General features: G+C 45.7%; 1 protein-coding gene across 1 annotated transcript in view; it reads right to left on the minus strand.

Moving 5' to 3' along the window:
* Positions 1 to 344: 344 nt before the first annotated feature.
* LOC137521243 (PRKCA-binding protein-like) overlaps positions 345 to 18,966 on the minus strand; it is a 329,979-nt gene continuing 311,357 nt past the window's right edge. The window contains exon 7 of the mRNA XM_068240230.1: positions 345 to 783. Coding sequence (XP_068096331.1) covers positions 560 to 783 — 224 coding nt within the window. The 3' untranslated portion in view covers positions 345 to 559. The remainder of the gene's footprint in view (positions 784 to 18,966) is intronic.

Consider the following 18,966-nt stretch of genomic DNA (forward strand, 5'->3'; position numbering starts at 1 on the left):
GGCGGCGGGGTACCGGAGGAACCATGAGTGACTGCAAGGGCACAGGATGGCTGCAGGGGGCTGCTGGTAGATGCCCCAGGTAAGAGAAACTCATTTTTTTTCTAGAGTTAAGGTTCCCTTTAATGTTGTAATGTTTCCCCCATCTATTGTACATCGCTGCATAATATGTTAGCGCTTCATAAATTAAGTTTAATGATAATAAATCAAAATCAAGTGAGTGATGAAGGTATAATGTTTGGCAGAGGAAGGAAAATGTGAAATGTGTAAAACAGTCATCCTGACTTACAGGAATGTGGTCTGCTAGATTTACATGAAATTGACACCCATAAAAAATATGAGCAGACTTTCATAATTTAAAATACTTTTTTCCCCACACTATTTATACATTTATTACAGTCAACAACAATACAGTATATACTGGTTAAGAATTTCATAAGCAATGACTCTTAGTGATAGTAGTGTATCATTATATTACCGTTTTGTAATGAAAGGTATATGAAATGAAGAACTGTTCACAAAAAAAATACACAATTTAAATTGCCAGTCTTGCAATGGAGGTCTATGCATCATCAATCAGTTTTTCTTCTTTGTGTTCCTCTTTCCTTTTCTCAAGTTCTTCATCTTCATCTGTAAATGCATCACTGTGTCCATAAGCAAGGGTTGTGTGAGCCAGATCCACTTCAATGGGGAAAATATCAGCTTCTTTCAGTACTTCGTAACATTGATCATTGTATTTAGACATGGCAGAGACGAACCTTTGAAGCTGCAATACAATATCTTGAACTGTGTAAAGAGAAGAAAACTGTGAGAGACCACTGTTAAATTATTACATATAAATGTTGTTTAAATAAATCTTCAACAATGAGGTCCAACTCCAAGAAAAATATTTTAGTTTTGGATACTTGAAAGGCTTAAAGGAGTCATCAGGGAAATTCTAATAAAATAAGTGCTACTTACCGGGGGCTTCCTCCAGCCCCAAGCTCCCAGCACGTCCCTCGCCACAGCTCTCCCCGCAGCCGTTCGCCGCTGCTCTGTCCCGGTCCCCGGCGATGACGTCAGCACGACCTCCAGGTCAGTCCGCTCCAGCCCACGTGGCGGTGATTGACAGCGCCGCTCACGTAGGCGCAGTACAGGACGACCTGGAGGTTGCCCTGACGACATCGCCAGGGACCGGGATGAAGCTGCGGCGAACGGCTGCGGGGAGAGCTGCGGTGAGGGATGTGCTGGGAGCTTGGGACTGGAGGAAGCCCCTGGTAAGTAGCACTTATTTTATTAGAATTTCCCCGATGACTTCTTTAACCACTTCCCGACCGCCTAACGCACAGAGGCGGCCGGGAAGTGGACCCCGCAAGGACCGCCGTATAGACAAATGGCGGCGGTCCTTGTAGGGGCATGGGCCGTGACGCGATCCTCCGCCTCCGCCTGGCGCCGCTCACCCGCCGCAACATCCCGCCGGCCATACGGAAGCGCCGGCGGGATGTTAACCCGACGATCGCCGCATACAAAGTGTATAATACACTTTGTAATGTTTACAAAGTGTATTATACAGGCTGCCTCCTGCCCTGGTGGTCCCAGTGTCCGAGGGACCACTAGGGCAGGCTGCCGCCACCCTAGTCTGCACCAAGCACACTGATTTTCCCCCCCTCCCTGCCCCAGATCGCCCACAGCACCCATCAGACCCCCCCTGCCCACCCCCCAGACCCCTGTTTGCACCCAATCACCCCCCTAATCACCCATCAATCACTCCCTGTCACTATCTGTCAACGCTATTTTTTTTTATCCCCCCCCTGCCCCCTCCTGATCAACCCCCCACCCCTCAGATTCTCCTCAGACCCCCCCCCCCCATGTACTGTATGCATCTATCGCCCCTGATCACCTGTCAATCACCCGTCAATCACCCCCTGTCACTGCCACCCATCAATCAGCCCCTAACCTGCCCCTTGCGGGCAATCTGATCACCCCCCCACACCAATAGATCGCCCGCAGATCCGACGTCAGATCACCTCCCAAATCCATTGTTTACATCTATTCTCTCCTCTAAACACCCACTAATACCCCATCAATCACCCATCAATCACCCCCTGTCACTGCCACCCATCAATCACCCCCTGTCACTGCCACCCATCAATCAGCCCCTAACCTGCCCCTTGCGGGCAAACTGATCACCCACCCACACCAATAGATCGCCCGCAGATCCGACATTAGATCACCACCCAAGCGCAGTGTTTACATCTATTCTCTCCTCTAAAGACCCACTAATTACCCATCAATCACCCCCTATCACCACCTGTCACTGTTACCCATCAGATCAGACCCTAATCTGCCCCTTGCGGGCACCCAATCACCCGCCTACACGCTCAGATTGCCCTCAGACCCCCCCTTATCAATTCGCCAGTGCAATATTTACATCTGTTCTCCCCTGTAATAACCCACTGATTACCTGTCAATCACCTGTCAATCACCCATCAATCACCCCCTGTCACTGCCACCCATCAATCACCCGCTGTCACTGCCACCTATCAATCAGCCCCTAACATGCCCCTTGCGGGCAATCTGATCAACCACCCACACCAATAAATCGCCCGCAGATCCGACGTCCGATCACCTCCCAAGTGCAGTGTTTACATCTGTTCTCTACCCTAAACACCCACTAATTACCCATCAATCACCCCCTGTCACTGCTACCTATCAGATTAGACCCCTATCTGCCCCTAGGGCACTCAATCACCCGCCCACACCCTCAGAATGCCCTCAGACCCCAGCCCTGATCACCTCGCCAGTGCATTGCTTGCATCTATTCCCCCCTCTAATCACACCTTGAGACACCCATCAATCACCTCCTGTCACCCCCTAGCACACCTACCCATCAGATCAGGCCCTAATTTGCCCCGTGTGGGCTCCTGATCACTCGGCCAAACCCTCAGATCCCCCTCAGACCCCCTTCCGATCACCTCCCCAGTGCATTGATTGCATCTATTTTCCCCTCTAACCCCCCCCCCCCCTGAGACACCCATCAATCACCTCCTGTCACCCCCCTAGCACTCCTATCCATCAGATCAGGCCCAATACAACCTGTCATCTAAAAGGCCACCCTGCTTATGACCGGTTCCACAAAATTTGCCCCCTCATAGACCACCTGTCATCAAAATTTGCAGATGCTTATACCCCTGAACAGTCATTTTGAGACATTTGGTTTCCAAACTACTCACGGTTTTGGGCCCGTAAAATGCCAGGGCGGTATAGGAACCCCACAAGTGACCCCATTTTAGAAAAAAAGACACCCCAAGGTATTCTGTTAGGTGTATGACGAGTTCATAGAAGATTTTATTTTTTGTCAAAAGTTAGCGGAAATTGATTTTTATTGTTTTTTTTTTCACAAAGTGTCATTTTTCACTAACTTGTGACAAAAAATAAAATCTTCTATGAACTCGCCATACACCTAACGGAATACCTTGGGGTGTCTTCTTTCTAAAATGGGGTCACTTGTGGGGTTCCTATACTGCCCTGGCATTTTAGGGGCCCTAAACCGCGAGGAGTAGTCTAGAAAACAAATGCCTCAAAATTACCTGTGAATAGGACGTTGGGCCCCTTAGCGCACCTAGGCTGCAAAAAAGTGTCACACATGTGGTACCGCCGTACTCAGGAAAAGTAGTATAATGTGTTTTGGGGTGTATTTTTACACATACCCATGCTGGGTGGGAGAAATTTCTATGTAAATGGACAATTGTGTGTAAAAAAATCAAACAATTGTCATTTACAGAGATATTTCTCCCACTTAGCATGGGTATGTGTAAAAATACACCCCAAAACGCATTATACTACTTCTCCTGAGTACGGCGGTACCACATGTGTGGCACTTTTTTTACACCCTAAGTACGCTAAGGGGCCCAAAGTCCAATGAGTACCTTTAGGATTTCACAGGTCATTTTGCGACATTTGGTTTCAAGACTACTCCTCACGGTTTAGGGCCCCTAAAATGCCAGGGCAGTATAGGAACCCCACAAATGACCCCATTCTAGAAAGAAGACACCCAAAGGTATTCCGTACGGAGTATGGTGAGTTCATAGAAGATTTTATTTTTTGTCACAAGTTAGCGGAAAATGACACTTTGTGAAAAAAAAACAATTAAAATCAATTTCCGCTAACTTGTGACAAAAAAAATAAAAACTTCTATGAACTCACCATACTCCTAACGGAATACCTTGGGGTGTCTTCTTTCTAAAATGGGGTCATTAGTGGGGTTCCTATACTGCCCTGGCATTTTAGGGGCCCTAAACCGTGAGGAGTAGTCTTGAAACAAAAATGACCTGTGAAATCCTAAAGGTACTCATTGGACTTTGGGCCCCTTAGTGCAGTTAGGGTGCAAAAAAGTGCCACATGTGATATCGCCGTACTCGGGAGAAGTAGTATAATGTGTTTTGGGGTGTATTTTTACACATACCCATGCTGGGTGGGAGAAATACCTCTGTAAATGACAATCTTGATTTTTTTTTTACACACAATTGTCCATTTACAGAGGTATTTCTCCCACCCAGCATGGGTATGTGTAAAAATACACCCCAAAACACATTATACTACTTCTCCCGAGTACGGCGATACCACATGTGTGGCACTTTTTTGCACCCTAACTGCGCTAAAGGGTCCAAAGTCCAATGAGTACCTTTAGGATTTCACAGGTCATTTTGAGAAATTTCGTTTCAAGACTACTCCTCACGGTTTAGGGCCCCTAAAATGCCAGGGCAGTATAGGAACCCCACAAATGACCCCATTTTAGAAAGAAGACACCCCAAGGTATTCCGTTAGTAGTATAGCGAGTTCATAGAAGATTTTATTTTTTGTCACAAGTTAGCGGAAATTGATTTTAATTGTGTTTTTTCACAAAGTGTCATTTTCCGCACCCTCCGTGCCTTGCAAACACGCACAGGTATCTAACTTTTTTTATGTTTTTTTTGCAAATCTGGCCTCGTAAGTCCTTTAAGAAACTCTAGTTTCCTGTGTCCTAATATGGGGCATTTTTTTCTTACCTATTCTTAGGTTCTACAATATTTTAATAGTAACTTTGATGGTCATTGGAAAAAGGAAATTAGAGTGCAATAAAAACCTGACACTTCTACACTCAATAAACAGAGTTATGTTTATTGCGGCTTTTGTTAGAACAGGGCTTTTCAACCTTTTCAGAAACTGTACCACTTTTATTGCATGAAAATTTGCAAGTACCACCAGTGTTTTCGTAAGATGTCAACAACTCAATAAGTGAAAAAAATGATAAAGTATGTAGACGTATTGTTATTATCATTGTTTACTGTATTTATAAAGTGGCAACATATTATGCAGCACTGGCCAATAATTAGGGATACATACAGTGTTAACCATTATTAAACTTAACCTCCTGGGCGTTACGGACGAGCTCAGCTCGTACAGTAACGCTGCAGGGCACTGCTCAGGCCCTGGTGGGCTGATTTGGACAAATTTTTTTTTCAAACACGCAGCTAGCACTTTGCTAGCTGCGTGTTTGTTCCCATCGCCGCCGCTCACCGCCTATGCGCCGCTACACGTCGCGAAAGAGGGCCCCCCTCGCAGACCCCATGTGCAGCCTGGCCAATCACCGCCAGGCTGCGCTGTGGGGTGGATCGGGACTCCCCCGATGACGTCATTACGATCGTCGCGAATGGCGACGGGGGAAGCCCATACAGGAAATCCCGTTCAGAACGGGATTTCCTGTTGTACATGGGCACCGGCGGCGATTGGAGATGCTGGGGGGGGGGCGCCGCAGGGATGGGGGAATCATGTAGCTAGCGCTAGGCTAGCTACATGATAGAAAAAAAATAGGGTAAAAAAAATCAGAACGCCAGGGAGGTTAATGGGAAATTTGTGCCTTTTTGTCTGACATCAATCTTTGCAGTTGTGGCTGGGGAGTGGTTACTGACAGAATCAAGTCAGATTCCAGCTGACTTTAGTTTTGATACATGTCAATGAAGAAAACTCCTTCTCGCACAAGTATGTGGAAACAAATAGCAGTAAAGTTACAATAACTTTTTCCCCCACTTCTGGGTACAAATCTCTCTGTAATCAAATTCGATTAGAGATAAATTAGTACTTTTGTCGAATCTGCCCATAATCTTCTGATGTATGGCTACCTTAAAGAGACACTTAAGTCAGAAAAAAAAGGAGTTTTACTCACCTGGGGCTTCTACCAGCCCCCTGCAGCAGTCCTGTGCCCTCGCAGCCACTCACTAATCCTCTGGTCCCCTGCTGCCAGCTAGTTTCGTTTTTGCCGACAGGCCCGTCAGGACTGGCCACGCGTAGCTTTTTCTGCATTCCCGACTGTAATTAGCGCTATTGCGGGCCGCAACGCGTACAAAAATACGTTTACACATTACGAACACATAGATATGCGGCAACGCGTATTTTTGTCGCAATAGCGCTAATTACAGTCGGGAATGTGGAAAAAGCTACGCGTGGCCAGTCGTGACGGGGCTGTCGGCAAAAACGAAACTTGCTGGCAGCGGGGGACCAGAGGATTAGTGAGTGGCTGCGAGGGCACAGGACTGCTGCAGGGGGCTGGTAGAAGACCCAGGTGAGTAAAACTCAATTTTTTCTGACTTAAGGTTCACTTTAACCACTTAAGCACAACTGGACGAGATTTCTCGTCCAGTTGGGCTGCGCGCACTCCCGCGGGTCGCGCGCGCGCCCGCGGGCCCCCCCGTGCGCGCCCCCGCTGCTGGCCGCTAGCCCACCGATCAGTGAAAGGGATTATAAATCCCTTTCGCTGAACGGACCCCCCCGGAGAAAAGCCGACAGCGTCTCTTCAGACGCTGCGGCTTTTCTGAGCTCTGGTCTCCTTTCTTCTGCCTGGGAGCGAGATCGATCGCTCCCAGGACTTTTTGATTCTGGCCATCTTGTGGCCAAATAGCAAATTACTCCTTAAAAAAAAAAGTTTTAAGAATAAACCTATAAATATATTAAAAAAAACCCTGTTTACCTCCCACACCAAAAAATACCCACATACAAGTTTAAATTTAAAAAAAAAAAATTACAATAATAAAAAAAAAACAAAAAAACATAAATAGTTACCTAAGGGTCTGAACTTTTTAAATATTCATGTCAAAGGAGTATATCAATATGATTTAATAAATTATGGGCTTCTAAACAGTGATGGACGCAAAACGGAAAAAATGCACCTTTATTTCCAAATAAAATATTGTCGCCATACATTGTGATAGGGACATAATTTTAATGGTGAAATACCCGGGGCATATGGGCAAATACAATACGTGAGTTTTAATTATGGAGGCATGTATTATTTTAAAACTATAATGGCTGAAAACTGAGAAATAATGAATTCTTTCAATTTTTTCTTATTCTTCCTGTTAAAATGCATTTACAGTAAAGTGGCTCTTAGCAAAATATACCACCCACAGAAAGCCTAATTGGTGGCGGAAAAAACAAGATATAGATCAATTAATTGTGATGAGTAGTGATAAAGTTATTGGCAAATGAATGGGGGGTGAAAGTTGCTCGGATGTAAAAAAAAGTCAACCCTTCGGGCTTAAGTGGTTAAGAAGTTCACCATTTAAAGAATATCTAAATAGAGCTGCCCGCCCCCAGCATAGTGTAAATGAACAGTTTATCCAAGTGGGACACAGGGCAGAGGCAGATAGCTTCTAATCTTGTCGCTTGCTGTGCAGAGCAGTCACCCATCAATGACTCCACTCCTAGCACTGCATATGTAAGATCTGACAGTGGTAGAAAAAGAAAAAAAAAATCTTTGTGTCATTACTAAAGTCCTTCAGGGGATCAGAAAAATAAGTAAAATTTTGATAGTGAGTGCTCCTTTAACAGTATGTTTTTGGGATGTGGGAGGAAACAGGTGTGCACGGGGGAAACCCACACAGTCACAGGGAGAACATACAAACTCTGTGCAGATAGATCCCTGGCTAGGATTCAAACCAGGAACTCGGTGTATGCTAACTACCACATTGACCTGTATTCCATCCATACTGTATACGTGCATGCAAGCATTGGTTTTGCTACACCAAGTGCTGGATATATGCTGTACCAAAGTAAAAAGTAAAAAAAGAAGAAAAAAAAAGCAGCAAGGGTACTTATGTTCTAGTTCAGTTGACTGTGCCTTACATATGATGTACTGTAACTGTTAAAAAACGCTGTACTGTTATATTGCTTGTTATTTTCCCTTTGAACAAATAAAGAATATATATAAAGAAAAAAAAAATATTGGGGTGGGAGGGGTCAATCTTACAATCTGAGGGGATATATTAACCACTTGCCAACCACCCACAGCCCATGGGCGGCGGCAAATTGATGTGCAGAACGACCGCTATACGCCCATCGGCGGCGGCTCGTTCTGGACTAGCTGGCCGGGGATCGCGCGCTGTATCTGCGCGCATCCGCCGGCAATAGGCTTTGCCCACCCGCGACGTCAACCCGCCGGCCAATTAGCAGCGCCGCCTCGTTGTTAACCCCCGATCTGCCGCGACATAAGCGTATAATACTCTTTGTAATGTATATAAATTATACAGGCTGCCTCCTGCCCTGGTGGTCCCAGTGATCGAGGGACCACCAGGGCAGGTTTCAGCCCCCCTAGTACGCACCCAAGCACACTGATCCTGCCCCCCTGCCCTCTGATAGCCCACAGCACCCATCAGACCCCCCCCCTGCCCACCCCCAGACCCCTGTTTGCACCCAATCACCCCCCTAATCACCCATTAATCACTCCCTGTCACTATCTGTCAACGCTATTTTTTAGATTAGGTCCTAAACTGCCCCCTGGGGATTCTGATCACCCCCCCCCCATGTACTGTATACATCTATTCTCCCCTGTAATCACCCACTGATCACCTGTCAATCACCCATCAATTACCCCCTGTCACTGCTACCCATCACATCAGGCCCTAACCTGCCTCTTGCGGGCATCTGATCACCAACCCACACCATCAGATCACCTCCAAAGTGCATTGTTTACATCTCTTCGCCCCTCTAATCACCCACTGATCACCCATCAATCACCCAGTCACTGCTACCCATCAGATCAGAGCCTAATCTGCCTCTTGGGCACCCGCCCACACCCTCAGAACACCCTCAGTCCCCCCCCCCTGTGTACTGTATACATCCATTCTCCCCTGTAATCACCCACTGATCACCTGTCAATCACACATCAATCACCCCCTGTCACTGCCACCCATCAGATCAGACCCTAACCTGCCTCTTACCCACACCACACCATCAGATCGCCCGCAGATCCACCCTCAGATCACCTCCAAAGTGCATTGTTTACATCTGTTCTCCCCTCTAATCACCCACTGATCACCCATCCATCACCCCATGTCACTGCTACCCATCAGATCAGATCCTAAACTGCCCCCTGTGGGCACCCAAACACCTGCCCACACCCTCAGATCAACCTCAGACCCCGCCTGAACACCTCTCCAGTGCATTATTTACATCTGTTCTCCCCTCTAATCACCCACTGATCACCCATCAATCACCCCCTGTCACCGCTACCCATCAGATCAGACCCTAATCTGCTCTTGGACACCCAATCACCCGCCCACACCCTCAGAACGCCCTCAGACCCTAGCCCTGATCACCTCGCCAGTGCATTGCTTGCATCTATTTCCCCCTCTAATCACACCTTGAGACACCCATCAATCACCTCCTGTCACCCCCTAGCACACCTACCCATCAGATCAGGATCTAATTTGCCCTGTGTAGGCTCCTGATCACTCGGCCAAACCCTCAGATCCCTCTCAGACCCCCTTCTGATCACCTCCCCAGTGCATTGACTGCATCTATTCTCCCCTCTAATCACCCCCTGAGACACCCATCAATCACCTCCTGTCACCCGCTAGCACTCCTATCCATCAGATCAGGCCCTAATCTGCCCCCGGCGGGTTTCTGATCACCCGGCCAAACCCTCACCCGCCCAAACCCTCACTCGCCCCACCGCAATGACAGATTTTTTTTCTGATCACTGCTGGTCTCTACAACTTAATTGTGGCTGAGACCAACTGTTATGCCACACAATACGCACCCGCCAATCCAAGAAGCTACCATGACCAGTCTTTTCGGTGGAAACCACTCCAAGTTTCCGAATGTAACATTTTTTGGGGCCTTCTCTTTAACATGGGTCTAGTGAAAAAGAATGTATTGCGGTCTTATTGGTCTACGCACCCAATACATCACATGCCCATGTTCTCTGCTGCCATATCCAGGTCACGATTTGAGAACATCCTGCGCTTCTTGCACTTCAGTGCCAATACAACCTGTCATCCAAGAGGCCACCCTGCTTACGGCCCCTCATAGACCACCTGTCATCAAAATTTGCAGATGCTTATACCCCTGAACAGTCATTTTAAGGCATTTGGTTTCCAGACTACTCCTCACGGTTTTGGGCCCCTAAAATGCCAGGGCAGTATAGGAACCCCACCAAGTGACCCCATATTAGAAAGAAGACACCCCATGGTATTCTGTTAGGTGTATGATGAGTTCATAGAAGATTTTATTTTTTTTGTCACAAGTTAGTGGAAAATGACACTGTGAAAAAACAATAAAAATCAATTTACGCTAACTTGTGACAAAAAATAAAATCTTCTATGAACTCACCATACTCCTAACGGAATACCTTGGGGTGTCTTCTTTCTAAAATGGGGTCACTTGTGGGGTTCCTATACTGCCCTGGCATTTTAGGGGCCCTAAACCATGAGGAGTAGTCTAGAAACCAAATGCCTCAAAATGACCTGTGAATAGGACGTTGGGCCCCTTAGCACACCTAGGCTTCAAAAAAGTGTCACACAAGTGGTATCGCCGTACTCAGGAGAAGTAGTATAATGTGTTTTGGGGTGTATTTTTACACATACCCATGATGGGTATGTGTAATATATGAAGAAGGGGACTAGATCCCAGAAAGCTTGCATTATTTAACTTTATTAGTTAGCCATTAAAAGGTATTATTTTTTACAAAACTTTTTTTCTACCTATATACTTTATTTGAAAAATGTCAGCACAGAAAGTTAAAAAAAAAATCATTTTTTTGACAAAATTCATGTCTTTTTTGATGAATATAATAAAAACTAAAAATCGCAACAAAAAAAAATTAAATAAAAAATTATAAAAAATATTGTTAAAATAAAGAAATAAATATTTATAAAAAACAAACAAAAAAAAAAACACCTGGGCGGCGATCAGACACCAACAGAGAGCTCTGTTGGCGGGGAGAAAAGGGGAGGTGGGATCGCTTGTGTGCTGTGTTGTGCGGCCCTGCAGCTTGGCCATAAAGCTGCAGTGACCAATTTATCAAGGTCTTTAGGGGGTTTAACACTGCGGACCGCAAGAGGTTAAGGCGCATTTTGGCCAAAGGAGCAAAATCTGACAGTGCTATTTGGCATCTTAACCCTTCGTGGATTGTGCTACCTGTGTTTTTTTCTGATGGTCATCAATATACAATGTTGCATCCATGATAGCACTTATTGGTGTAAAATATTGTTTTTTTCCAGTTGGATGCTGTGTCAGGGTGCAGATATAGTAGCCCTTGGCTGGTAAGCTGGTGATGATGAGCTGTTCTGGGACCTTGGGAGACTAGAACAGATAGCCACCGTCTTTTTTACCACTTACTGTGTCGATCTGCGAAGCAGTTCATTTTGGCACGCTGCTCCGAGAGCAGAGTGCCAAAGCTGGGCAACGTAACAGCAGCAATGCTATGCTGCCCACCCCGCATAACGTTAATTTGGGGCTCTGGCAGGTGCCAGACCAAGAATTACATCTCCCTCCGAGTTGCAACAACCGAGAATAGTATTTAACGCCACTTCAGAGTTTAGTGGCAGCAGGGAGAGACATCATTCTGCTCTCCCTGTGCCAAAGTGAGTTGACACCAATATAATATGTACCCGTCAATCTGCTCTCTCTTTGACTACCCCTGCCACCCTTGTCTGCCCCACATTAACCTCTGATTCTCACCACCCACCTCTTATGGTCCACCACTGTTTGTGTTGTTCTCGTTATGTCTAGTTATGTTTGCAGAATTTAATATGTGGCTTCATGTTTACTGCATTTTGTAAGTGGCATATTGTGAAATGAATTTCATATGCATCATTATGTTTGTTAAATTTCAGATTTTGCGTCATGGGTGCTGAATTTTATATGTGGTGTAACATTTACTACATGTCATATTTTCTTTTTGACAGGATTTCATATGTGCTGTATCACTTATTGCATTAAAAACATGGAATAACACTTGCTACATTTCACATGTGCTGCCATGTGTCTGAAATTTCTTAACTCGCAAAACATGTATCGGATTTCATTTGTGGTGTTACATTTGCTGCATTTCATAAAGGGCGTAACAGTTACTGCATTTCAAACGTGGCATAACAGTAACAGTATTGCATATGTGAAGCAACACATTGCCTGTTGTTTTGTTAACTGTTGCTGCATTTCTTTTGTGTGGTATTGATTGCTGCATGTATTATTTGATGATCATAATGGCAGCATTTAAAAAACAAACAAAAAAAACCACTCAAAACTACTATTTTAATACTGTCCATTGACAAAGACTACTTACTGTTACTCAAAGATTCCAGAGAAATGTGCTCTGGAGTCTGCCACCGAGCATTTAAGTCCTGAGAGTGCAACGCGAACATTTTTTAGCGTTGCACCGCTATCACGAAAACATGTATGCGCTAATGTTCCTGCACTAGCGCAAATGCGTAAAAATTTACGTAATGCGGTCCGCCGACCCAGAGGTCGGCAAAAACGAAACTAGCTGGCGGAGGGGGACTGAAGCAGCAGTGAGTGACTACGAGGGCACAGGATGGCTGCTTGGTGCTGGTAGAAGCCCCAGGAAAGTGAAACTCAATTTTTTTTTGCCTGACGATTGTCACGAATGTGGAATTATCCCCGAGGTCAGCGCACAACATGTGCGCTGACACTGCGGAAACCCTCCACAAACGCTTGGAAAAGGGAACCCAGCTTTGGTGCAATGCACCTGTAGAGAGGAATTCCAACCGGCAGATGGAGCTGTGGAGTACAGAGGAACTCGGTCTCTGTAAAACCACAGATGCCAGATGTAGATTGTACGAATTGAAGCAATGCAGAGCAAGATAGCCTCTCTCGAGAGAGAGTGAGCACAGAGACAGAATGTATGTATGTCCACCAATCTAGTCGCCACCCGGCGACGGTTGACATACAACAGCGAAGACTAAGTGAGAAAGCAATCGCAAGAATGGCGATTGCCAATAGAGACACAAGACTGAGTAAAAACAGATCATAGGAAATAAAGACAGAACCAATTACAAACTATAATCCAACATGAAAGAACAGCCTGTACAGGACTAGCTACACGCGGCCACCACACGTTAAGCGCAATAGCAACAAAGAGCGTGCAAGGCACGGTCACCGCACGTTTAGCGCAACAGCGACAAAGCGTACCAACCCTGACTAACAAATGAAACACGAAACAAAGAAAACAAACAAAGAACGCGAACGCTTGCTAATCGGTTGCCTCACCCAAACAGCAAGCGTTCGTTCCGGACAAGCCAGACAGAAGGAGTAACCAGTAGCAACCGCTGCTCTGGCTACACTCCAAGACAGAGTACCGAGAGATCCACCACCTCTACCGCTAGGGCGAATGCGATCCCAACAGACAGACAGATGGAGCAACCAGTAGCAACCGCTGCTCTGGTTTACACTCCAAGACAGAATACAGAAAGATCCACCACCTCTACCGCTAGGGCGAATGCGATCCAAACAGACAGAGCGATTCACTGTCAGCCGCCATTGGAGAAAGTAAAATCGCAACGGATAAGACAAGACTAGGCAATACAGATAATAAACAACCTGACTGTGCTAGAAAGAATGCTAGTGCACTCCAAAGGATAACTACTCTAAGACAATATTTAGCAAAAAATTAGCAGAGGGGCTGTAACTCCAGGTAAGTCCAGCAGAACCAAACCTTTATGACCAGAAGAGAATTCTGGGAGGAAATGGCATTTATACTGCAAGCCTTCAAAAGAGGCAGAGCTATCAAACCAGATAAGTGAATGCCAATCCCTCACCAGAACAGCAAATCTGAACTTGCAGAGAGAAAACAGGTCTCCTTTCCAGGGATCTGCAGCATACAGACCTGAAAATGGTCAAAAAACTGCCTGCCTGTGCAGACAGCAGAGCAGATCATTACGACGATTCCTTTAACCTCCCTGGCGGTGCATTTCTGTCTGGCATTATGAGTCAAAAGCAGCACGTTTATTTCAAGAATTTTAGGCCTTCAATTTTTCAGGTATAACTCACCAAAATATGTCTGAATAAAAGCCTGGTAGACATTCTGCATATAAATAAAAGAATGGAACACAAATTTGTTGATTTAATGAAATTTTGAATAAACTTTAAAAATTGTGAAACTGCACAAATAAGTCAGGCAGAGAGTAGTCAAAATCCAGACAAAAATCAGTAACTGTAATTGGATATACGATCATCCTGTTCTTTCAAATGGGCTTATCTGCCATCTCTGCCTTGGCAGTCAGGTGACACAGGAGAGATCAAATTTTAGATTACACACAGGTGCACTCTATTTAGTCATTAGCACTCATCAGGCAATGTCTATGGGCAACTAACTGCACTCAGACCAAAGGGGGCTGAATAATTACGCACACCCCACTTTGCAGTTATTTATTTGTAAAAAATGTTTGGAATCATGTATGATTTTCGTTCCACTTCTCACATGTACACCACTTTGTATTGGTCTTGCACGTGGAATTCCAATAAAATTGTTTCGGGTCTGTGGCAGCAATACTTTTGCAAACAAATATATTATATATATATATATATATATATATATATATATATATATATATATATATATGATCTTCCCCAAAAAATTGCATATTGTGATAAAGTTCATTATTTTCTGTAATGTACTGATAAACATTAGACTTTCATATATTTTAGATTCAAATACACACAACTGAAGTAGTTCAAGCCTTTTATTCTTTTAATATTGATGATTTTGGCATACAGCTCATGAAAACCCAAATTTCCCAATCAAATCTCAAAAAACTAGCATATTTCATCCGACCAATAAAAGAAAAGTGTTTTTAAAACAAAAAAAGTCAACCTTCAAATAATTATGTTTAGTTATGCACTCAAAACTTGGTCGGGAATCCTTTTGCAGAAATGACTGCTTCAATGCGGCGTGGCATGGAGGCAATCAGCCTGTGGCACTGCTCAGGTGTTATGGGCCGGAGCATCGGTGTTATGGGTCGGAGCATCGGTGAGTGGCTGCACAGGCACAGGATGTCTGCGGGGGACCATTACAAGCGGGGCCAGAATCTGCGGGGGACCATTACAAGCGCAATCAGAAGGAGATCGCGGGGTCTCCTTCTGATTGCGTCATTACGCGCCGCTAGGGAAGCCGCCGGGAGGAACATTGAGGGGTGAGAGGACGCCGATGATTGGCCTGGAGCTGCCATGGAAGAAGGTGAGACTTGTTAAGCCTGCCACTGCGCATACTCTGCATTAGGAGGCACGAAAGGCACAAGGGGGGCAGAGATGACACAGAGGGGGGGCACGAAAGGCACAAGGGGGTAGAGATGACACAGAGGGGGGCACGAAAGGCACAAGGGGGGCAGAGATGACACAGAGGGGGGACACAAAGCACAGGGGACAGAGAAGGCACCGCATCCCGATTTAAGGACGGATTCAGGTTAAAGAGACTCCGTAACAAAAATTGCATCCTGTTTTTTATCATCCTACAAGTTCCAAAAGCTATTCTAATGTGTTCTTGCTTACTGCAGCACTTTCTGCTATCACAGTCTAATAAATCAATGTATCTTTCCCCTGTCAGACTTGTCGGCCTGTGTCTGGAGGGCTGCCAAGTTCTTCAGTGTTGTGGTTCTGCTATGAACCCCCCTTCCAGGCCCCTCTATGCACACTGCCTGTGTATTATTTAGATTAGGGCAGCTACTCTCTTCTCTCTTATCTTTTACAAGCTGGATAAATCCTCTTCTGAGCTGGCTGGGCTTTCACATACTGAGGAAATTCAGACAAGGGCAAAGCTGTTTGCAGGAAGAAAAGAGCAGCCTGAAACTTCAGTGCATGAGAGATGCAATGGGAAAGAAACACACAATGATCTCTTGAGATTCAAAAGGAAGGGTGTATACAGCCTGCTTGTGTATGAATGTATTTTCTATGTGTGGACATACTGTACATCAACCTACTTCCTGTTTTGGTGGCCATTTTGTTTGTTTATAAACAAACTTTTTAAAACTGTTTTTAACCACTTTTAATGCGGTGGGGAGCGGCGAAATTGTGACAGAGGGTAATAGGAGATGTCCCCTAACGCACTGGTATGTTTACTTTTGTGCGATTTTAACAATACAGATTCTCTTTAAGAACGAGCCTACAGTCCCTATCTTGTTCGTTAAGGACTACCTGTATAGCCAAAAGGCAGGCATGGAGTAATAGGCAGGCTAGAATCACTGCAGGACACAGAACTGACCAGGAATGGTAGAGTAGAATAGGATCAAGAGAAAGGCAGGAATGGACGGTTACTAATAGCACGGCAGCAGAACTCACCAGAAATGGCAGGGCAGCAGGGTACATTAGTAGTAGCAGGGCACAGCTATCCAGGCAAGCTATCCAGGCAAAGCACACAGGATGCAGGAAACTGCAGAGGATAGGAGACACAGGCTCAGCTGATCAGTGTATAATCAGCAGAAGCAATCAGTCTCCAGCCCAGGGGAATGTTATTACAGCAGTAAAGATAAATCCAGGTCTGCACAAGAAGGCAATCCACACCAGGGACACAGCTGCAGGGCAAAAACTATCCACACTCGTTCTCTCCAGAAGCCGTTTTGACCACAAGGGAAAGAGGTAGCTATTACAGACGACTCTCTTATGACGAGCTAATGGATGTGCGCATGCGCACACATGCGCAGTGCTGAAGGTAGCTATTTCAGACGGGTAGTCTGAACGGACAGGACACCAACAGCATGAAGCAGAGCCTCAGAAGACATTCAGGAGGGCGAAACAGCTGTCAGGCAGCTCACCGCTCTCACCTCACCCCACAGCTCAATAGGAAACGGGTAGGAAATATCTTTTATTGTCTGCTTTTAACTTTTGATATGCGGCAGGAAAAATACAGCTTTTCTAAGGATTTCATGTGCCAACTTCTGTTGCTTTCTCTTTCTAAGGAAGATATTTGCCTCACCAGAATTGCACTTTAGCTTTCCTGTATGACAAGAACACACACAGCAAGCCAGCTCTAGGGAAAGGGGGGAAACAAAGGTGAACGAGGGAGGGCTGGTGCACCAAGAGTGCTTCTGAGCGTTTTTCAGATCACCAGCGATTTGAAAAGCGATTGGCTAATGTTACCCTATGAGGATGTTCCCACAGCAGCGCTGTGAATTTTTAATTATTGCAAACATGCTGTATGTAGCATTTTTGGAGTGATTCATAAAAAAAATTGCTCTGAAAATCGCTTCACAAAATCGCACTTGCAAATTGCTAGCGATTGCTATTGCGATTTTGGCGTGCACTAGCCCAGACAGAGGAGTGGAGAGCGACCGAGAATAGCCTGAGATGGAGCAGAGAGGTTATGTGTATTTCAGTTCCACATCACACACAGGCTACTTGCCTGTAATAGAACTCCTGTCCCTGCCAATCTCTCACACAAGCTGCCAGCAGGCCCCCTGGAGTCTAGGGACTGTCAAAAACTTTTCAACCTGTTCAACACCTTACCTGCACATGCATTCATTATAACAATGGGGAGAGAACAGATTTTTTTCCCATAGACCCCCCCAGGAAAGCTCTGCTCTGCATCATGCTGTGTACATTTACTAGCTTGCCAGCCCTCTAATTGCTCTGTAATTGCACTTTTATCAGCTGGCCTAGTGCTTCACATTGTCATGTAAAAAACAAACCTGAATACACCAGGCACTGGACAGGCCCTAAATCACTTTTCCCTTTGATCTCGCCACAGCCCCCAGACACTTTCTTTTCATCTCCCCATAGCCTACCACCTGGCCAGAGGCAAAGTATCACTGCTGGTACACATACCATGGGTTGAAAAGCACTGTGTTAAGCTACATACACATGAGACACGGATGTCTGCAGTTGCACGGAGACATGCAACAGTTGAAAGTCTCCAGCAACGACAGTTGTATACAAGCAACGATTGTATACACGCGGCAACAACCTGTCTGCAACACAGCGGAAACTGTTGCTCAGCAACTTCTGTCGCAGGTTCAATGAACTGTCGGACTCACAAGAGTTGCTAGAGACTAGCATACACACGACCGCACCAACTTGAGACTAGGGACGGTTGCTGCAACAGCTGTTGCCGGGGATTGAACAAGTCAATCGCCTGGAGACAGCTCTGAAGGCCCATACACACGGGCTACAACTGTTGCTGGAAACACATGGCGCGCGCATGTTGCGGCAACAGGTCCTCCATGTGTATGAGGCGCGTGCAAGCAACTGTTGCTAATCAGAGCTGTCTCCAGGCGATTGACTTGTTCAATCCCCGGCAACAGCTGTTGCAGCAACCGTCCCTAGTCTCAAGTCGGTGCGGTCGTGTGTATGCTAGTCTCTAGCAACTCTTGTGAGTCCGACAGTTCATTGAACTTGCGACAGAAGTTGCTGAGCAACAGTTTCCGCTATGTTGCAGTCAGGTTGTTGCCGCGTGTATACAATCGTTGCTTGTATACAACTGTCGTTGCTGGAGACTTTCAACTGTTGCATGTCTCCATGCAACTGCAGACATCCGTGCCTCATGTGTATGTAGCTTAATTAGCAACAGTTGCTTGCGCGCGCCTCATACACATGGAGGACCTGTTGCCGCAACATGCGCGCGCCATGTGTTTCCAGCAACAGTTGTAGCCCGTGTGTATGGGCCTTTAGAGCACCACTGCAGGCAAATAAGTGCTGTACTACTCAATGTACAAGCACAACAAGTTT

The sequence above is a fragment of the Hyperolius riggenbachi genome, chromosome 6, assembly GCF_040937935.1.
Source record: "Hyperolius riggenbachi isolate aHypRig1 chromosome 6, aHypRig1.pri, whole genome shotgun sequence".
Classification (NCBI taxonomy): domain Eukaryota; kingdom Metazoa; phylum Chordata; class Amphibia; order Anura; family Hyperoliidae; genus Hyperolius; species Hyperolius riggenbachi.